The sequence below is a fragment of the Mustela nigripes genome, chromosome 5 (assembly GCF_022355385.1).
Source record: "Mustela nigripes isolate SB6536 chromosome 5, MUSNIG.SB6536, whole genome shotgun sequence".
NCBI lineage: Eukaryota > Metazoa > Chordata > Mammalia > Carnivora > Mustelidae > Mustela > Mustela nigripes.
The window spans coordinates 57,790,639-57,813,246 of record NC_081561.1 but is presented as its reverse complement, the minus strand read 5'-3'; the positions used below and the strand labels follow the sequence as shown (position 1 = coordinate 57,813,246).

At 44.0% G+C, this 22,608-nt stretch overlaps 1 protein-coding gene and 1 non-coding gene across 2 annotated transcripts in view; one reads left to right on the top strand and one right to left on the bottom strand.

Moving 5' to 3' along the window:
* The window catches only part of CLIC5 (chloride intracellular channel 5), a 99,914-nt gene extending 91,643 nt beyond the window's left edge, over window positions 1-8,271 (bottom strand). The window contains exon 1 of the mRNA XM_059400335.1: window positions 7,858-8,271. Coding sequence (XP_059256318.1) covers window positions 7,858-7,920 — 63 coding nt within the window. The 5' untranslated portion in view covers window positions 7,921-8,271. The remainder of the gene's footprint in view (window positions 1-7,857) is intronic.
* A 2,974-nt stretch (window positions 8,272-11,245) lies between these two features.
* LOC132018865 (U6 spliceosomal RNA) lies at window positions 11,246-11,352 on the top strand. Its single transcript, XR_009404642.1, has one exon. It is a non-coding gene; the product is annotated as a U6 spliceosomal RNA (small nuclear RNA).
* Window positions 11,353-22,608: the final 11,256 nt, after the last annotated feature.

The following is a 22,608-nucleotide window of genomic DNA, read 5'->3' as shown; positions in this document are numbered from 1 at the left end:
AAGCCCATCCATGGTGTCGATAAAATCAGGGAAGAGACTCACCAAATATGGAAACCAGTCTCTTGGGAGGTGAATTTACCATGATACCACTGAATCCTAAGTGTCAACATCCCTCTTCACATATCCACACCTTTTTCTTTCAAAGCCTGTGCCCTATTTTGTACTCACATCACTGTCCCACAGCATATCCCTCCTTTTAGCCCTACTTCGAGCTCATGAGGACCACCTCACAAGGAACACTCGAGAATCCTCTTCATGACCTCTTCCTCAAGGCTTTCCTTCTGACATGGTCACGGCGAGAGCAACAGCAAACACAGAGCAGCTCACATTTTACTCACTTCTCTTCCTGAAAGCCATACAGCCATGAATCCTAAAAGGTTAGACTGTGAATTTTATCTGCTAAGAGGAGTTCAGACTAAATGACTTCTAAGAGGGTTCTCCAAGGAAAAAAACTCCCATTTTACAAAAAGGAAATTTGCTTTCAAAGACAGTCACACACCCAAAACTGTGGCCGTGCCAGAATTGGGAGTTTGGGGCTTCTTGCTTCAAGTTCATGAGTCTGTGCACCCCATCAGGCAATGCCGCATATGAACCTTTCCAAAGAGGAACTAAATCTAGGTCCCACCTGTGTAGAAGCTTTTGTTTTTTTCCTATTTACCTATGATGGACCCAAAACCATTTACTTGCCATTCACAACCCTTCCCATTATTGGGTTGTTTTTTGTTTTTGTTTTTGTTTTCCTATCTTCTTTCCAGCTGCATCTCTCCATAGGCTGTTCTCTCCGGCCAACCTTAGCTACCCCCTGGGTCCTGAACAGCCTTACCTCATACTGTTGCTGAATCTGAATCTGATATGGTTGCCACTCTCTGAATCCTAATCATTTTTCCAAGCACAACTCAGGTCCCACCTCCCCTCAAAGTACACTTGGAAACGTCCTTCAGGCCATATGGGTCCCTGTACCTACACCCCTCACTTCATCTCCTGTCACTCATGAGGCACTGATGATTGCTTGAAGCTCTATCCTTAGCTGCAAGCTCATGGACTGTGGGCAACCTCCCCTCCTTGCTCTCCAGGCCCCCTCATCACTTTCCACAGATGATGGCTTCACAAACGTGGTTGGTAATTGGTTGATTGGTCGATTGACTAACTGTTTTCAATCCCTTAACACTCAAAGTTCTTTATCTTACTAATACCTCCTTCTTGCCTAACTTCTAAAAGTACTCGTCTCTCCAATGCCCTCACACAATATTACAAAGGAATAAAAGCAAGTTATGAAAGAAAGGTGCAATGCATTCCTTTCCTCCCCTTTTTCGGTTTACTTGTGGTCAATTCGGATGATTCATGCTAAGAAGTTTCTTGCCTCAGCCTTGCCCACCCAAAGAAATGCATGTTCCAAGGAAGGGCTGGATTTCATGCTGCCCTTTGGATGTCCCACTGTTTGTTTAGCTCTATTTACCCACGCTCGAGGCTAGTGGTTCTCAGTCTTTGATGAATCCCAGAACCACTCAGGGGTGGCTTCATGAGGAAACAGGCACCCAGGCCTTACCCAAATCCTCCTAAGTATGAAAATCTGGAGAAAGAGCATGAACAAGCCCATTTTAAGAAGTTATGCAGTGACTTTTTCACACCCCAGAGCTGAGCACCATTGGCCTAGCCACTGTTCCCCATGAGTGCTACACCAAATGTAATTAAAAGAACCTTCTCACGTTAGAAGAGAGTGCTTCTAGAAGCTAGAAGGATTTCTTTTTCCTAGGAAGGATTCATTTAACACTTGACAACAGGCTATCTATAGTCTTTATCCTTCAAGAACTTCACATCTCGGGACTAAGATACCCCTTGACCACATATATGTGTTTCCAACATAGATTACACTCAGGGAGCTGGCAGACAAATTGCCCAGTACTTGGAGTGCTCCCTCAGAATGCAAGCAGAGTCAGATCTAGGATGCCCTGGGTAGAGAGAACCTTCTTATCACTGACCCACATCTTCTGGAAAGCCATGCTTACCCACTTTGCTCCTTCGCTATTTCTAGTCCTCCAGCCCTGATGACAAAGACCAATGAGGATGTCTCCCATACGACAGTTTTTGAAAATACCAGCTATTGAGAGTCTGTTATGCTCTCAGCAAGACAATACCGTAGCTATGCAGAGCTAGAAGTTTGCAGGGAGGAATGGGTCCTCCTGAAACCAAAGGATGTGGACTCTAGAGCCGTCTTTCTCATCTACGGGCTGGAGTTATAGACATCTTCCAGTGAAGCCCGGCCCAGAGCCCAGTGACAGGAAAAGGAAGGAAGCCACCGAAATAACAAGGTCAGGGCGAATGTAGCCCCCCAGCGGTTTGAGGCCTCCTGGCCCTGCCCCCAAAGCTATGTGAGGGCTCCCTGGGATGAGAGAGGAGAGAGGAGAAAAACCGACAGGAGAAATTAACGTCCCTGGAGCTTGCAGAGCCCAACCACTGGCCAGGGATCTGCACCTCGCCTGCAGCCAGGCCAACCACATCATTCAGTCAGTGACCTCTGTGGGCCTCCAGCTCCCAGAGAAGCAGCTCCGCACACACAGTCAGAGCCAGTGATGGTCACACGGGGCTCCTGCTCGGAGACGAGTCTGAGTCCTGTCCCAGTGACAAGGCAGGCACAGACAGGTTTGAGCCTGTGACTTCTCAGACACGCCAAGGAAGTGCAGTTCATGGTCTTGGCATCTCCCTAAGGAGGCTATACTGGGCCTGCAGAAGAAGTTACATTTTTGCCGCAGATTCATACTTAACTTATTCTAGTGCTCACACCAACACCTCAAAACGTGTCCCACCATCATCAGCACAGCACTGGTAAGAAAATTGGCAGAGAGCCACGGCAGCCTGTTCCAGCCCGCCCAGCTGGAAACCCACAGCCTGCTCCCTAAAGTGGGCCCTCTCCCACCATGCCTCCTGCTGTCACTAAAAGGGGCCCAGCACGTGGCAACAGAAAAGGAATCCAGATGAGAAGGTGTTTGCCAGATGGTCTAAATGGATGGAGTCTTTGCCCTGGCTGGAGAAAGGCAAGCTGGGGAAGCAAGAACTGTGGGCAGGGAGGCAGGAGCTGAGCGCGCTAACAGTAGGCTTCAACATCTGTAAACCCACTGCCCCTGCCACCAAACCTGAGGCATGCAGGAAAAGTCACACTCACAGACATGGCACGACGGGTGAACTTGTGTATTGGTTCCTGACCCCAACCCAAACCCGGACTCGTGAAAAAGAAAAACAGTTGCTTAATGTACTGAAGGGAACAGCAAAACCTAATGCTCCCACATTTAGGTGAGATGTCCAAGGGAACCAGGCAGCCAGCAGGCAGTGGGGATCTGAGAGGGAATGCCACAAGATTTGATCTTGTCTGTTCTGGAAGTCAAATGACTATACAATGGGTCACCACGACTTGACATGTGCTCTGCACCACTGTCAGAGCCTTCCAGATCACTCAATAAATAAAACAGCTAGTCATTTCCACCCAACAATCAGCAGGACTCCGTTTTATTTTCCCCAAGCTGAATTGATGGTTATTTAACTAGACCGACCCCATGCACGGATGGTTCTGGAGTCCTGTGGATAGGGCTTCATAGTCCGTCAGCATCTGTTAACTGAGCACAGATAGGGTACAAGCTCTGTATCAACAACACTCCTGATCATGACGCCCTGAAGCTGTTAGAAATTCTGGGCACTAATTCCCTCTAGGACGGCTACCTATTTTAGCCATGGCAGACACTGCCTGCAGTCAGACTTGCCTCTGATCATGACTCAGTGGCTCTCTACCCGAACTGCACCCTGGAGTCACCTGGGTGGGGGTAAGAAATCTGGTTCTGGGTCTCCTTCCACCACCCCAAGGGATTTTCCTGTAATTGATCAAGAAGTAGCAGTCATCAGGAGTTCTTAAACCTTAAACCTCCCCCAAACAATCTAAATATGTAGCCAAAGTTGAGAACCACTGGTTTCTCTTGAAATTCACACCCCTGGCAGCAAGAGGTATTTGCAACAACTTTGGTGGTGTTCTACTTCTTGGGTCCGAGGATGGGACTGGCTGTCCAGGAGTCAACACAGATGAAAGGTTGATCTAACCTACTCAGCACATCCTGTATTTGTTTTTCCAAATCACTTTCTGTTTTGCTTTTACTTCCTTGCTCTTTCTTCTTTCTATAAACTACATTGGCTGCCACTGTCAACTGTCGAACCTGTTGTCTTCCCCTTACAATCAAAGTCCAAGCTGTACATGATCCCATTTATTTATTCTTGAAATAGCCTTGCAAGTGAGGAAGGAGGCAGGCTTTTGTTCCCTAGGGCAAATCGGGGGCCTGCAGATCAGGAAAGGTTTTATCTGCCATGGAATTCACATTGTTATTTTACTCATATGTGTTTATACCAATTTTCATTTACAAAGTACTTTCACCTACTTGCTCCTCTGGAATCCTCACAGCATGTCCGTGGAGACAGTATTCCCATAATCAGGGTGGCCACACATCCTGATTTGCCTGGGAACAATTCTTGGTGACACCTGCTGTCCCAGCCTAATTATTCATAGCACCCCTTTTCACTCTCAAACTGAATGTCGTCGTCTGAGCCATAAAATATATGATCGCCATCATATAATTGTGGTTATTTATAACCATATAACCATCCTCTTGTTTTCAAGAGGAGGGTACTGAGGCTCATAGAACTTAAGTAATGTGTTCAGTCATGAGTTAATTAGAAGCAGGGACAAGACCCAAACTCATGTCCTGTGTCTCCAAGCCTCTGTCCCATCCATGGAGCCTCTTTGAAATATTATATCAGAGCTGAGTTACTCAAGACTTTCTCATTGGTGATGAAGAAACTAAAAATGTCACTACTAGCATTCCCTGGAAGGAGGGCAGAGCACAGCGGGCAGCGTTCTACGACAGTAGAATGGTTTAGTGAGGTATCAATGAACTTCCCAATTCAGCCAAAGAAGGTATAAGGCCTGACATACGGGTCTTTGGAAAAGAAAGAGGAAGAAATTCGGAGTCCAAACAGGAACATTTGAGGAATGGATCTGAACATTATTTACAGCGTACTTCTGAGCACAGGTGTTGTTCAACCGTTGAACGGGCAGAATCATCCTTCTTACTTCCCCAGGTTGTGACATGGGGCAGACTGTGGCTCACTGAACATCAGACAGCAGGAGCTCTCACGAACTCCCTGTGACTTGCATTTATATGTTTCCTTCATTTTTCGCAGAAGTGAACCAAGGCTAATACACAGGGAACGAGGTAAGGTATTTGAATGTGTTTCAGAAATTCTAAAATGCTGCCATTTATTATTATTATTGTTGTTGTTGTTGTTATTATTATTATTATCAAGAGCACCAGCAGTAGTAGTCATAGTAGTTAACAGACGCTGATAAGCAGGTGATGTGGGATAGAATTGTGTATCCCTGAAACTCCCTGAGTGACCCAGGTTTTGAACGACATGCCCAGCATACCAGCTGGGCAGAGAGGAGGTCCCCTGAAGGAGGTGTTGAAAATGACACATCCCACTCTGGGTAGGGTCCCACCCGGCCAAGAGGCTTCCTAGAAACCAACCCACCCTGCTCAGCAGAAGATGCCTCAGGCCCCAGATGCCTTCAACAGGAAGGCCTTTCTCATGGGAATCACACAGCTAAGAGAAATGTCCAACTTTGGGAGGACCTGATTCTGTAGATCAGGCCCTTGTTTCCCTAAAATAAAACCATTCATAACCTGGGTGGGATCTTTACTTCACAACATTTTCGGCCTATGTGAGTCCCTGGAAACAGTAACTGCAACCCAGAACGTCAAACAAGAGGGGGGGAAAAATCAAGAGCTTTCCTATCAGCTTTTTGTCCCACAGTCAATCCAGTTTTTGAGTTAATCATGAAGGCCTGCCTGGCCATGGATCTCTTTCCTTTAAGACAAAACAACAACATGGGCATTTTAGGATTCTTTTAGGGGCCCTGGGGGCTATGCAGTGAGCTTTTTATATAAATGGAGAAAACCTTCAAAGCTGCCAACGAGGTTCCAAAGGTACAGGCAGAATCGGTCTCAGTGCCTAGTAGTGGGGCAAAGGGCTCCTTTGGCTCTAAAGAGTCAATTTGTGTTTCAAATAGCTTTCAGGAACTTGACACTATGAAACTACCTGCTCCCAGGAAATCTGAGAAAGTCCTAGAATAGCTTTCTTCAAGGAGAGCAGGGAAACTCATCGCTTTGTTAAAGCTCTCCCTGCTGGTTCCCTAGACCACAGACCTGGACACCACCGTCCAGAGCCCCCATTTCTGGCCCTCGGTCCAATGCTGCCAAACTTGCAAGAGGACATGACCTCTTTCATCACCCAGGTCTGCCAAAGGACCTGGTAATCCTGCCTAGAAGGGTCGCAAAAACCAAACGAGACAAAGGCCACCTTTGAGGGGAGAGAAATAGCCTTCGCAAAGCAAATGTCACTAAATGACAGGTGTGATTTCTATGGATAATTTTGAAAAATAAACCAAAGGACGTAACACCTGGCTGAAGAAAATGTAACAGACCTTTGTGGTAGGCTGGGCCAAGTGGGACAGACCATTTACAAGTGTAACATAAGTCACAACCTGAGGGGTTTATTTTTTTAGGCACCGAAAGATACCAAAACCAGAAGGTGGTTATCAAGGTTTCTGTAGGTCTTACACTTTTTTGTGACAATTTCTCTGTTTAATCAGCTTGGAATTCAGGGTAATTTACCCCCAAATAACATCTTTCCCACTCCAGGGAATACATATGCCTTTTAAGTGCACCCCAGGAGACCTCTAAAAGGTATCAAGGACTCCCCCCTTCTCAGTTACCTGGGCATTTCAGGAAAACTACAGTGAAAGGGTATTTTCCCCATTTGAGAAAAGTCCTGGAGCTCAGGCAGCCAGCGGACTCCCCTCCCCCAAGTCCTGGCGAGGCTTTCTGCACCGCCCAGGAGGCAACTCTCCTGCCGCCTCAGGTTTCCCAGCTTCTGCAGTGTGTCGGCCACAGCGAGGACTGATCAAATGTTTCTTTCTTACAATACACCACCGGGCGGACCCGGGAAACGCTGCCTCGCCGGCATCCATCCCTTTCCCTCCTACGGGTTGCAAACGAAGTGCAGCAGTGTTGAGGGAAGATTGTTTCACCCAGGGAGCAAGGCGACTTAACTTGGTTTGTTCGCTGTGCTCCTCCATCCCCTTCCGCCCCAAGTCCACCTGGGTTTCCCCCACTGCCCAACCCTTAGCATTTCCTGATACTACCCCGCGGAATCATGATTATGACAATAGTAATAATGTGGGCGAAAGGAGTGTTTGTTTTCTGCTTTGCAGGTCACAAAGCAAGAAACACCTTAGTTTCCTTCTGCTTTTCTTTGAAGTAGCTCTGAGCCGAAGAGAGAAAAGACCTTTGAAGAGATGTTATTTTTATTTTGTCAGAGAGAATTATATCCGTAAGGTTTGCTTTTCTTCCCGTCCCTCTCTTACCTCCCTGTGCCCTGCAATTTTAGAAGAAAGGTTCAGTGGTCCAGCCATGCGTCTGCCACCCCCTTATACCTCAAGATACCCTTCAAGACTCCCCAAAATCGCACCGGGCAGGGATCAGGACTGATCCACTGGCCCTGCAGCTGGTTTGACAAACTGCGGGCCAACAAGAAGACTGGCGGCCACCTGCCGGATTGCGCCTGACTCCCCGACATCCCGGAGCCCCGAAGCGAGGCTGTCCCGCTTGCAGGAAGGACACCCAAGGGAGCCCTAGGGCCGAGATGTCCTCCCTGGGGAGAGTCCAGTGTCCCAGCTCTGTCTGCGCTGGCACGTGAGCCCGCGCCGCAAGGAGCCCGACTGCTGGAGCGACAGGTGCAGCGAGCGCCTGGATGCCAACCTACCTTCACGAAGAGTTCGATCTCGGGGTCCCTGTCGTCCCCGTTAGCTGTCGCCGAGTCCGTCATGCCTTCGGCGCCCGGGGCCAGCGTCCCGGGCCGAGGAGGCGCCACCTCTGCGGCGCCTGGGCCAGCCCTCTGCGCTCCTGCTCTGCGGGGCCCTTCTTGAGAGCGGCGCTTATTATTATTATTATTATTGTTTTCAAATCTATTTCCCAAGCCGGGAGCAGCAGTGTCTGAGAGATCAGTGTTCGGAGAGATCACATGCAAAGGAGGGAAGCCAGAGGGGACAGGGGGCAAGGGGGAAAGGTGGATTCAGGGATGGCAGCAGGTCCCCCGAGCAACAAGTGCCGGGCTGCAGGGAGGTGTCACAGGATCCGCGCTTGTCAGCGATCCCCGCGTCGCCGCCAACGCGCCCAAAATAGCCGGAGGCCGCGGGGCGGGGTCAGCCCGGGCGGGGCGGGGGGGGGAGGGGCACCCCGCCAGCGCGGCCCCTGTCCTGGCCCTGGCTCTGGCCCCCGCTCCGCCCCGCCCCACCACCCCAGCCCAGCAGCGCCCCAGGCGCGGCCCAGTCGGACTGCCCCTGCCACCGATTCAGGGGGACCTTCTGGGAAAGGTACGGGGAGGGAGAAGGAGTCCAGGCGAAGAGGAAAAGAGGAGAGAAAAGATGGCTTTAAGTCTTAGGTTTCATTAATGATGCTTTAGCACCCTTCACTCCCCAGTTACTCCAAAACCAGCGTCCCCCCCCCCCCAGGAAAGCCCCTTCCTGACTTAGGGATGCTCAGAGTTGGGAGGAGCTTGGGGAGAGGACAGAGAAGGAGAGGATTCCCCCCACCCACCCCAAACAAGCCATCCACGTGCTGGGCAAATGGAGTAGGGCACCGGGGTGGGGATGGGCAGGGCTGGTGTGTGAGGTAGAGGGCTGAGCCCAACTGGCCAGATGCGTCCAAAGCCCAGGACCTGTGTCTTTCTCGTCTTCTGGGCTTGTTTTTCCCTCCCTTTCTTTCTCTGTTCTTTTCTTTCCTTCCCTTGCTTTCCTATTCTTACTTCTGTTCCCTGTTTTGCAGTGAAGTATGATAGACATGTAGGAAAACGCAGGTAAATGCTCAGCTCTATGAACTGAAGCCACGCATGGAGCCCCAGACAAAGAAATAAAATGTTAGCTAGGAAGCTTTTCCTGTCTCTTCTCTTCCTTTCCTGCCCTTCCACACCACCCCCTCCATCCCTGTAACCATTATCCTGACCTGTAACAACGCAGGTTAGTTTTGCCTGGAATCTTACAGTAAAGGCTGTAAATACTCCTTGATGTCTGGCTTCCTTTGCTCACCATGACATTTGTGAGATTCATTGATTCTGTTGTGTGTAGTTGTAAATCATCCCTTTTCATGGCCACATTTATGTATCCATTTTTCAGGTGATGGACATATGCATAGCTTCCAGTTCACCACTACTGTAGATACTGCTGTTAAGAGCATTCTATCAAGCATCCTTGGGTAATACAAGGACACTTCTCTGTTGGGCATATACTTATAAGTGGAATTTTTAAGTCATAGAGTATGAGAATATTCTTCTTGAATCAACAATGCTAGACGGTTTTCCAGAGCAGTTGTACCAATTTGCATTTCTACCTTTCACTTCATTTAAAAATAGGTACTAAATCTTTGGCATCTGAAATCTGGTCAGTTTTGGTTTGTTTTCTCTGCCTTCTCTTTGCTTGTCCTGTTTGTGTTCTGGCTTGCCTTGCTCACAGATATGTATGTATTTCACAGCTTTGTAAGAAAAAATTTAATCACTTAATAATAAAAACAGGTAATAGTTCTTAGTATGTACCAGACAAAAATGCTCAGCACTGTACACCTTTACTTGTTGAGTCTTTACAAATAAGGCTATTATCCCAGTGTTCAAGGTGGGGAAACAGAGGCTTAAAATATTTCAATAACTTGTCCCTGGACATCCAGCTAGAAAATGGTGGATTTGAACACAGAAAGAGTGAGCCTGTTCTTTCAACTACTCTACTAACTGCCTCTTTCCAACTTAGCACACACTGGGTAAGTCACTTTGAAGAAACAAAGACACTGTCCTGGTCTGAATGGAGATTAAGATCCATTTCCGGGTAACTGTCACACGGAAGGAAGACGAAGCTTATCACATGAGTTGGGCAGATGGAGGAGCTCTATCAGTCAGCATGGAGGCAGACCATTCAACACAGCTGGAGTGGGTAGAGGGCAAGCAGAAAGCACTTTGACTGAACCTTCCTGACTGGTCGGACATCTGACAGATGGAGAAGATGGCGTGGTATCCCGACCACCCTTTATGGCAGGCTGTTTCCCCATAAAGTCCTTCCTTCTCACTGAACACTCAACAAGTCCAAGTTTGCAACCCTCACAGTACACTACGGCTCAGTCTAGAGGAGGTTTCATTGCCCTCTCCTCCTCCTTGGTTTTCGGCTTACATCACCAAAGCCTTTAGAGAAACAGTCACCTTCCCAGCTGTACCTTCTGAGCCAATGACTGCATACTCTGGGAAGGCAAGGGCACAGAGGGAGACTGATACCTTCACTGCGTGCCCCATAGACTCATCACTTCCCTGCTCTGGACTCTGGACACTATTTGCAATAGCAACTCTGGCAGAGGTAAATAAAATTATATGCATAAAATGCCTTTGAGGGTTATTTATTTTTAGATGAAAGATGCTTTACATGTGTGATCATTTTCTTGGCTATGATCTAAACAGTGTCTGTTATGACCTCCACTCTCCTTAATTCCACATCTAGCAGAGCCAGCCTCTCTTTCATCTTCTCCAGATATCTACTGCTTATTGGAAAATGGACCAGTTCTCTTTTAATTTCTAGATAATACCTTCCATTTAGACATCCCTCCAGATAACTGGTAGTTTTGCTATTATAAACATTCATATTGCAAAACAACAAAACAAAAAGTCAGCTTTGGTGATAAAACATTTTTGGGGCGCCTGGGTGGCTCAGTGGGTTAAGCTGCTGCCTTCGGCTCAGGTCATGATCTCAGGGTCCTGGGATCGAGTCCCACATCGGGCTCTCTGCTCAGCAGGGAGCCTGCTTCCCTCTCTCTCTCTCTCTGCCTGCCTCTCCATCTACTTGTGATTTCTGTCAAATAAATAAATAAAATCTTTAAAAAAAAAAAACATTTTTGTGCATGTTTCTAGTTTTTGAATTTGCATTCTGCTTTAGTTCAGGATAACATGTCTTTATTTTATACCCTTTAATGTCAAATTATTATTGGTTAGAGTCAATTATGGCTCTGTCCCGAGAAAAACACATCCTTGGTCATAGACTGTACTTCTAATAATCATAGTTTCACGAAGTTGGTGCAAGTGTTGGGTAAATATTTACCTTCAAAGGACTTCAAAAACACCTTCAGTGCTCACTGGGGCTGCACATAGACTAAAGTCGGAAAAATACAGAGAAGATCGGCATGGCTCCAGTGAAAGGATGATGTGCGAGTCTGTGTACCACCCATACTTTTGTATGATTGTTGAAAGCAAAAAATTATAACGTGTCTTGTGGGCTTTTCAATATATTTGGTTTCAATGAGATGTAGACTGATTTATATAATGGTAAGGTTTCTATACTTCACTGGAAGTGGCCAACTATGAACTCTAAGAAGATTGATAAAATTTAGATATGTGTGTTGTAACCACCCTGAAAGCAACAACTAGAAAAGTTAAACAGAGAGATATAGTGAAAAGCCAATAGATACATTAAAATGTAATGGGAAGAAATCTTCAAATAATATAATAAGTTTGATGGGAAAAAAAAAGAGCAAACACAAAATGTATTGTAAAATGGCACATTTTCCTCCTCTAGCCTTCTCCCTACTCATTCATTCATTCTCTCTCTCTCTTTCTCTTTCTCAAATAAATAAATTAACAAAAAATCTAAAAAAAAAAAAGATATGACAACTCTAAATACGTACCTAATACCAGAGCTAAATATGTACCAAATACATCTAAATACATACCAAATATATGAAGCAAAGCTGACAGAACGCAGAGTAGGAAGAGTCAAATCACAATTGTAGTTCGAGGCTACAAAATTTTCTCTTAGTAATTGATAGCACAAATAGACGACAACAACAACAACAAATCAGCACGAATATAGAAGATCTAAACCATACTATCAGCAGTTTGGCCTAATGAACTTTTATGGAGTATCCCATCTAAATAACAACAGAAAACACACTATTTTTACCCACATATGGAATATGCACCAAAGTGAACCATATTCTGGGTCACAAAGTAAACATGTTTCAAATGTTTATAATAGAATCAATTACATTAATCTGCTCATAATAGAATCAATTACATTAATAAAAAATGTTTCTGGAAAACCTCTAGGTATTTGGAAATTAAGCAATTCACTTTCAGAAATTCATTGGTCAATAAAGAAGTCTCAAGGATAATTAGAAAACATTTTGACCTGAATGTAAATGAGCATACAATGTATCAAAATTTGTGGGATGAAACTAAAGTAGCCCTTGAAAGAAATTTATGTTTGAAATAATTCAGTTTAGAAGGAAATTCAGGTCTCAAATCTAAGTTTGTACCTTAAGAAACCAGCAAAACCTAAAGCAAGGAGGAAAAAAATAAATATAGCGAGGGGGGGGAAATGAAACTGAAACAAGACAAACCAACAGAAAAAATCAATGAAACCAAAAGCTAATTCTTGTAAAGGATTGATAAAGCTAATAAATGTCTAGCTAGATTTGCAAAAAGAGAAAGAGAGAAGCTATATATTATCAGTATGGGTATGAAAGATGGGACACCACTACCAGAGTCATAAAAGGATAATAAAGGAAAGATATAGACAACTCTCTGCACATAAATTGGAGACTTCTATAGAACCAAATCTTCAGAGAAACAAACTAACAAAACTCATTCAAGAAGGAGGAGAAAAGTCCCATATACACTAAAGAAATTAAATTCATAGTTGAAAATCTTCTCCCTGCCAAAAAAACCTCCAAGCCCAGATGTCTTCATTAATGAATTCAACCAAACCTTTAAGAAAGAAATAATACCAATTTTATAAATCTCTTCCAGAAATAAGAGGAGGAGGAAACAAAGAATGTGTATCCAGAGTTTGTAAACAATTTTTACATGTCAAAAATAAGAAAACAAACAACCCAATTAAAAATTAGCCAAAAGAATCTGAACGTTTTACCATAGATGACATACCAATGATAAATCAGCACATGAAAAGATGATGGACATCATTATTGAGTAGAGAAATACAAATAAAATGATACAATATACCCATTAGAATGGTGAAAATAATACACACACGATAATCCCATGGGGTAGCAAGAAGGCAGAGCAGCGGGAACTACCTCCCATACATTATCAGTGAGAATGCGGAACTATCCGGCACTCTGACGAAACAATTTGGTAATTCCATGTAGAGTCAAATACAAGCTACCCATAAGACACACTTGTCACCTCCCGGGTGGTATCCTAGAGCAATGAAAACTTAGGTCCTCCCAAAAACCTGTCCATGAATGTTCATAGCAGCATAATTCAAAACTGACGCAAACAAGAAACCACCGAAATGTCCCTCAGTAGCTAAAGGAAGAAAAGAATTGTGGTACATCCGTACAACGATAGAGCACTTAGCAATAAATAAGAATGAACACATACAAAATGGACCAATCTCAGCTGCACTATACTAAGTGACTGGAGGAGATTATGCTGAGTGAAAGAAGTCAAGCAGAGACAGTCAATCATAATATGGTTTTTGGGTGAAGCATGGTGAATGCTTTACCAAACCCCAGTGTTCATTCAATGCTTCACTGGTGAAGCATGAGGAATAGCATGGAGGACATTAGGAGAAGGAAGGGAAAAATGAAGCAGGGGGCAGGGAGGAATCTGAGGGGGAGACGAACCATGAGAGACTGTGGACTCTGAGAAACAAACTGAGGGTTTTGGAGGGCAGGGGGTGGGGGATGGGTGAGCCCAGTGATGGGTATTAAGGAGGGCACATATTGCATGGAGCACTGGGTGTTATGCCCAAATAATAAATCTTGGGACACTACATCAAAAACTAATGAGGTACTGTATGGGGACTAACATAACATAATAAAAATTAATAAAAAATTAAAAATAAAATAAAATAAAATTTGAGTCACATAAAAATAAAAGATTGCATACCGAATGGTTCCAGTTATATGACATTCTAGAAAGGCAAAATTATAGCAACAGAGAGCACATCAGTGGCTGCCAGCTGTTGGGACCGCGGGGAGAGGGGGACCTACAAAGGGGTAACATGAGGGAATTTTTCAGGTGATCAAACTATTCTGTATCCTGTTTTTGGTGATGGTTATAGAGGTTTCTGCATGATTAAAACATACAGAACGCTATACCAAAATGAGAATTTTCTGTAAGTAAGTTTTTCAAATGATCAAGATTCTTAAACACTTCAAAAAAAAATGAAAAGCTGCTAGATTATTATTATTTTTTTTTTTTGTATATCCCCTTTCCACACCTTCTTTGTTTCAGATCCTTAGTATCAGATCTTATCTTACCCTGGACTTCAGATACATAAAACAAGTCTCTGTTCCATGAGACCTAGTGTTCCCAATTATAGTCAATAAAGTAAAACAAGCCTTCACTGAAATAAAAAAATAAAACAACAAAATAAGCACATTTAGACCAAGAGAGAGAGTGTGTGTATGATAAATGGACATTTATTATGAAATAATGATGATCCTTGTAGGGAGTTGTTGTTTCGTTTTTCTTTTTTTTTAGAAATATCTCACCCAGTACCAGAATATAAGCCCATCATCAGCTACAAGCTCCAATTTTTATATGCCTAGTGATATTTAGTTGAACCCACTCACTTTGTCCAGGGTGGTGGCTTTTTATGAGAATCAGATTGTGCCTTTCTGACATTCTTTACAAAGGATCTCCTGGAACATCTCAAGGGTTTAAGGTTCAAGCTGAAGGGACCATCTGGGTTTGATGACAGCTGCAGAAACCCCAGTTACACGGTATCTCTGGGGGAGGACCAGGTGGGTATAGACAAGGGGGCGAGTCGTGGAGCAATTACACCCACATGAAGTCTCAGGTGGGCCTGTGAGGAGAGTTAGGGTGGGTTGCTAGTTCCATCTATTCCTTTATAAATGAATGTGCCCTTACCCATGCCGAACTTGACCAGTAACCTTGGTCCCTACAGCAGTCTGCCTACAGTCTCCCAGGGAGGGGACTGGGAACACACTGGACTGAAGCCAAGTGTCCTTGTCAACAACCGGCGCTCACCCACTGATTCACTCATTACTCATTCTCTCCACCAGTGTTTTGGGGGCAGACTGCTCATGCTCATTCTAGAACCCTCCGAGAACAGGCTGTGCCTATTGCCTCCTGCTGACGAGCAATCTTTGCTCCTGTGTTATGCCTTCATGGATTGCCTTCTGTCTTTTCCACAAGATCAAGAACTCCTTGGGGGCAGGAATCCAGTGTCATGGGTCTTCCATATGACCTTCAGAACATAATGGTTCCCTGCTATAGACTTGTGAACAACCACTACCAAAAAACAAAAACAAACCAACAAACAAAAAAACCACTTGTCAACAAACTGTTAATAATCCAAGTACAGCTGGAAAAATAATTGTTGTTGGAATGAATTAACAAGTATCAGGCAGCTCTTTTATTCCCAGGGTCCTCCACGACTAAGGATTCAGCCCTTATTTTACTCAAAGGCTGACATCAGTGAAATGGATATTAGAGTGTGGGGTTTGTATAAAGATTCTAATTTTGAAGTAAAATAATATAAAAGTTAACATTACTAGGGGTCCGCCATGTGCCAGGGACTCTAAATCATTCTTAAGCTTGCTTCATCTCTATTATAACCCCCACGACAGGTGCTATCAGTCCCATTTCACAAATGAGGAAGCAAAGACTTAAGAAGGTTTAGGAACTTGCCCAAGATCACACGCATCATTATAAACAACATAACCGGTATTCTAACCCAAGGTCTCTCCACTGCAGAAGCCTGTCTTATTAACCCCCATGCTTTCCAGTGTGTGAGAAGGACAATGCAGTTGGAGAAGGCTGGGATGATGAAAGAGACTTAGAAATTGCTTCTTGAGTTGGAATCAGTGAATGACTTGGATAAGGAACAGGTGGAACTGGGGATTCTGGAACCCTCCTTCACTCTGCTTAACCTCAGAGACACCAGAGACAGAGCTGAAAAAAGAAGCAGGCACAAAAATGTGGCACATGAAAAAGAAACAAATACCTAGCCCCTAGAGAAAGGAAAGCCACGGGAGACAAGAGGCCAGAGCAAAGTGATCTGAGGTCATGTTCTATTGCAGCACCATGAATTTTTGGCAGGATTTACTGCTCTGGTAATTGGCTCACTTAATGGCAAAGTTCATACTTTAGTCACAGCAAGATCACATTAAAATACAACTATTACACAAATATATTTTTTAAAGCCTTGGACAGGATCCAAGATAAACACATGTGTAACAAAATTCAAAAAAACTTTTTGACCCACATAACTTTTATGCACACATCTAATTTTCTTTTGGACAACAGGCCCATCTTGCCAACTGACCAGAGATAGCCCTTGGTAACTCAAAAAAAGGCATGGTATTCCAGAGGCCCCCAGTCCGGGGGGTGAGGGGGGGAGAAAGATAAGGAATGTTGGGGAGGGGGAGTCAGCTTGTCCATGGGTGGGAGCAGAATACAAAATGAGTTGAAGGAAGTGGGCAAACATCAGTGACCAAGCAAATTAGAATTCTGAAAGCAAAAGCGAATAGCTGTTACGATTGACAACCAAAATCCATTTGCTTTTTGTTAAAGGACCGCATATTACCCTGGGAATCTACACCTGCTCCATTCACAGCCCATTGGGTTCCAGCGGACTTTCAGGGGTGGGCAGGTGACTGGCATGGGCCAATGGGAACACAGAATCCCTGGGAGCACAGTGATTGGTTCAAAATGGACACATGATCAACTGGGACCCTATGTTCCATTTTTAAAATGAAAAACAAGGCACGTCGTCCAGTAGACTGGTGAAGCAAGCTGCTTAGTGCAAGTTCGTGACATTCTCATTTAAAATCTAGTTGGCAAAGAATCAGTTTTTAAAACTGGATTTATGGGCTCCAGGTGGCAAAGTTAGTTAAGGCTGTCCCTTGTAACTCTTAGAAGATAGACTGTGAATCCTCACTATGATGTGATAAAAAAAAAAGATCAGCCTTTGCTCAGATTTGGGCCTTTTGTCAGAAATGTGCTTAAGGGACAATTTTCCTTCTGCTGGGCTTGCAGAGAAACTGCAGGATGGTCCCAGGGCTGCCTGCTCTGTCTTGTCCCCTCTAAGACAGAACATAATCAGAAAGTAAAGCCAGTAGAGAGAAAACAAGGGCTAAGAGATGGAGAAAGGAAGCCCAAGTTCTGATTATTGTTTGAGTGACTAGATCGCTTGGTACCTAAAAATTGATATCCCTAGGTCAGTTTCCTATCCTGATGGTCAGTAAAATCCCTTTTTGGCTCAAACCGTCTTGAGGTGGGTTTTTTGGTTTTTTGTTTTTTGGGTTTTTATTTTAAAGATTTTATTTATTTATCTGACAGATACAGTGAGAAAGGGGACATAAGCAGGGGGAGTGGGAGAGGGAGAAGCAGGCTTTCCATGGAGCAGGGGTCAGGATGTGGGATTTGATCCCAGGACCCTGGGATCATGACTGGAGCAGAAGGCAGAGGTTTAACTGACTGAGCCACTCAGGTGCCCCTTGAGGTGGGTTTTTTAATGTTTGCAACTGGAGATTTATATCCACAACAGTTAGAACCTGCAGAGACTAAAGAGGGTTATGGGTGAGAGATGCTCCACATAACCAAATAAGATCTCAGGGTTATCATAAGGTAGACATGAGTCAACAGCATAGTTAAGCACTTTAAAAAGGAGGCCCCATTGTTGTGAGATTGAGCCATCAGGCTCCGTGCGGGGTGTGGAGCCAGCTTAAGATTCTCTCTCTATCCCTCTTCCCCTTACCCCCCAAAAAACAACAAAAACTCCTCACACTTCTATAACATCCTATGTAAAACTCTACCATTGTGCTATTACATTGAAATTATTTGTTTATGAATCTGTTGTCTTCTAGAACTAAGACCTTCAAGGACAGAAGACATCTCAGCCCTCCATTAATCACTTCTTGGACTGTAATCATCACTTCACATACCTACAACTCCAACCAATCTAGCTTTTTGAAAGCAGGGCTGGTATTTCTTTTCTTTTTTTTTAATTTTTAATTTTTAATTTTTTTATAAACATATAATATATTTTTATCCCCAGGGGTACAGGTCTGTGAATCGCCAGGTTTACACACTTCACAGCACTCACCAAAGCACATACCCTCCCCAATGTCCATAACCCCAGCCCCCTTCTCCCAACCCCCCTCCCCCCAGCAACCCTCAATTTGTTTTGTGAGATTAAGAGTCACTTATGGTTTGTCTAGGGCTGGTGTTTCTTATGTATGTTTCCTTGTGCCCAGTACACAGTCAGGCCTGTGGTCTATGTGTAGATCTATCTGTCCATATTCACATTTGCTTGGTAAATAACTTATTAGGATTTTGTTTTAGTTCCATCACTGTGCTTTGCTAAATATAACCCGTTGCTCCAGTTCTTAAGGTTTACATACTAAATAATATAAGCAGTGCTTTTTAATAATTGCTTGCTCTAATCTCTTGATTGTGGAAAATGACTCCCTTGCTCCTCCCCCTTTCTGCGGCCCATGACTCTTAGCTGTTTATCAATAGATGCCATAATGAAAGTAGGAAAACACAGTGTGTGAGAACACAAAAGTGAGCCTTGACTCCTAGGTATAAGGTATGAACAGTTAGTTTGCAGGATCACAGGGACTAATAAATATATGAAAAAGCATACCACTTAGCTACAAAACAAATTGCACCAATGGAAGATTTCTCACTTATTTAATTGGTAAAAATGTGTAAAGATTCATGAAAAAATTGTGAGTAAATATGCAATATGATTAGGGACTGTACATTGGTATGACCTTTCAGAGGTCAATTATTTATCAAATTTGAACACATATTTGGGTCATATGAAGACCCAACAGGCCCACTGATAAGAAATTCTTAAGGAAACAACAGGTATATGTTCAATGGTGTTTATTGCATCATTGTTTGAAATAAGAAAAAACTAGAAGCATATTAAATGTCCACACAAAGATTGGGTAGGTTTGGTGAATCCATATAATGAAGGATATAACAAAAAGAACATATGTCAGGATACATTGTTAAGTGAAAGAGAAAACAAATTATAGCAAAGTGCATGAACTTATTTCATTTTTTGTAAAAAATATATAATTTTGTATTATATATTGTCTGGAAGACTACACACAAAATGTAGAGAATGGTTATTTCAGAATAGTGGGATTAGGAGAAGAACATTTCAGTTTTTATTTTTTACAACTTTTACACATCATCTGATTTTTTTCCCCCCAACATAAAGTGTCTTTTCCAGTTAAGTTGTAAGGAAAGGCTCAGACGAGTCAGCTAGAACGTGTGCAGCCCTCTTAGAGTTCCCTGGGGCTCTGTGAAGTCAACCACGTTTGTCTTCATGAAGCCAATTCCCTCCTCTTCAGACCTGTCCTTGGATTCAGAACCTTCATCCTTTTCCAAATTCTCACACTAATAGATCTTACTTTCCCCTTGTCCCTTCAATAAACACGTACTGAGACCCTCCTGCTGCTGTTGTCCTCACATCTGTCCACAGAGAGGACCTTAGTGACTCAGGCTGTAGTCATATCTGCATTTTAAAAGGGCATCAAGGGAGAAAGCAGTTGATAACACAAAGGCCAGCATTCCATAATGGGCTGGGGCCAAAGGAGTTTCCTAGAATGGTCTGAACCAGATTCACTGAGGAAGCTTCTAAAAATGCATCTCTCTGGGCCCTTCCCACAAACTGAATCTGAGGGTGGGGCTACACGAAAGCTCCAGTTTTGATAAGCTCCTTCGTGATCCTCGTGCCCTTTGAGCTCCATCACCATGGACACAGAGGGAAAGAAGAGGGGAGAATCTGAGGGCCAGACACTTTCTGGCAGCTCTCCACAGCTTTTGTACCTTTATTCTACACACACACAGGAAGACCCACCTTGTTGTTCTTGACAATAGCAGCTGAGGAAATGCTTAAGTTTGGGTTCTGAAAGCTCCCAAGGACCCCAAATAGAGAAGGAAGATGAGATACCAAAAGGCGGGAGACTAGCATCGCTTTGTAAAATGAAATTTCTACCCATAGATGGATTTCTCTGTAGATTTCTCTCTTCTCTGGGAAGAGTCTTTCCTACTTTGCCCTTCCTGTACTAACTGACACTGCAACCAGTAGACTGAACCCCACCAATGTAAATATTTATAAGAATGAAGTTAAAAAACAAAAACAAATAAACAAACAAACAAAAACCATCGTCCAGTCCTTAAATGACATCTGAAGAGCCAGTTTGAAGAGTAAGCAGAACACATGGCCATAAAATGCTATAGTAATACAAGGGGTTATGAATTTTTAAGGTTGACATTGGCATGTTTGAGGAAGACTTAGGGTAGGATCTTAGAACTCTTACTCACCACTTGTTAAGAGGAAAGAAACCAATCAGCAAAGATACCATTTGAGATAATGCCTGAGTAGCTTCTCCCTGTTACTGGAAAAGTCTGGATCTTAATTTACCGGAAGCTCAAATTTGCCCTTGGGGGACCCTTCCTGTGTTCTATGGAATCAATGATTCCCGAACTTGGCTGCATGTGGGGGCCATCAAAATGTCACTCCTATCTGCCATCACCATAGATCTTGGTGGCGCTGGTCTGGGCTGCATCCTGGGCACTGGGATTGTTTGTAAACTGCTCAGCCAGCTCTTTTTTTTTTTTTTTTAAAGATTTTATTTATTTATTTGTCAGAGAGAGAGAGCGAGAGTGAGCACAGATAGACAGAGTGGCAGGCAGAGACAGAGAGAGAAGCAGGCTCCCTGCCGAGCAAGGAGCAGGATGTGGGACTTGATCCCAGGAAGCTGGGATCATGACTTGAGCCGAAGGCAGCTGCTTAACCAACTGAGCCACCCAGGTGTCCCTGCTCAGCCAGTTCTAACGTGCAGCCAAAATTGAGAGTGTTGCTTGTTTGAGAACCTTCTTAATCCCATGCACGGAAGGCAAGACTTACCCTCCAGAAAGACCAGAGCTGGGAAATAATCCTGACTCTGGTGCTTCTGGCTGAGACATATAACACATTGTCTAAGTATATAAGGGTGGTGGCAGCCCATGCTTTGGACATTCTGCATCACATCTTCAAAACCCACCCCTGTTTCCTGCTTTCACTAGACAGCACCCCGCGAGCTTGACACAAGCTAATATCCCACGCCAAGGAATGCACTCTCAAGTTTCTGTCTCAGTCCTTCTCAAAGCAAAAGCAGCCCCAAGATGATGGAGGACAGAACAGGCATTCAGGGCTCAACCTGACTTGTGGGCATTAAAGGAGAGAGTGGCTACTAAATTTGGGGGACCTGGATCACAACCTCTGTGTGGTATTGAGCAAACTACTAACTTCTTAATGTGAACTATTGTCTTCAACATCCAATGATATAATGGGAAATTACTTGATTCAAAATAGGTGCTCAACACATTGAACGTTTTTCCCCATGTCATCTTATTCCATCCCAAATAACCCTGTAAAGTAATTAAGGTAGATGATATGACCATCATCTCGTGGTGGGGGGAAAGTGCAGATCTAGAAAGTTTAAGTGACAAATCTTGAGTTTCTAACAGTATCAATGGCAAAAGCAGGCCCGGAACTCAGGTGTCTTGGCTCCAAATAGCCACTTCCTTTTCCCTATTTTATATTGTGCCGTGACCTTTGCCTCAAAAGACAGCAGGAATTTTCAAGTCTTTGACTAATATTAGAAGAAGAAGAAAGAGCTAATGAAGCAGAAAATGTTTCCCTTCACGCAAAAGGCACTCGGACTAAGGACAAGTATAGCTGTGTTTTTCAGAATGTATTGTTTACATAAATGTGTTATTTAATGGCTGCCCAACAATCGTCCCATGCTTCAGTTTGTTTTCAGTGACCTTACTGCCTCAGTTCCCCTGTCAATGCCTCCAAGTCCTTTGGATTTGTTTGCCTCTGGATATTGAGTCTCTTCAAATTGTGTTTGAAAGCTCTCGTACAGACTTGTACATGACACACCCACCCTACCCTCTCGCTTTGGCCTTCTGGACAGAAGTCACTGGTCATTCTGCATATGCAGTCAAGTTACTCTGAGAGTGGTTTGTTTGACTGGGGCACCAGCAGACCCGGTGGCCATGTCAGAGCCAGAGTCCGTGTGCAATAAAGCTTCCCCACTCATGGCCTCGCCCTTGTCCTCCTTGTGTGTTCCAATGCTCAAGTCCTTCCTACCTTGCCAGGGAGTCTCTTCTGACGCTTTTGGCCACCAGTGATGTATTCCTTCTGAAACTCCAGGTCACTTTTATTGTTTCATTTGGCACTTATCTATCTTTTGGCAATTTATTTATTTTTATCTTTGTTGTTTCATCTTAAGCTGTGTTCTATTATTAGCTTTCCTTTCCGTTTGTAAATCTTGTCTCCCCAACCGCACTGCCATGTCTTTGAGGTTAGGGACAATGTCTTATACTTTTTTTCATTTGTTTTCAGAGCACACGCAGTGCTAGAATCACGCTCAGGAAGTATTTGTTGGATAAATAAATGGGTGCTGAACAAATTCAGTGGCTTTG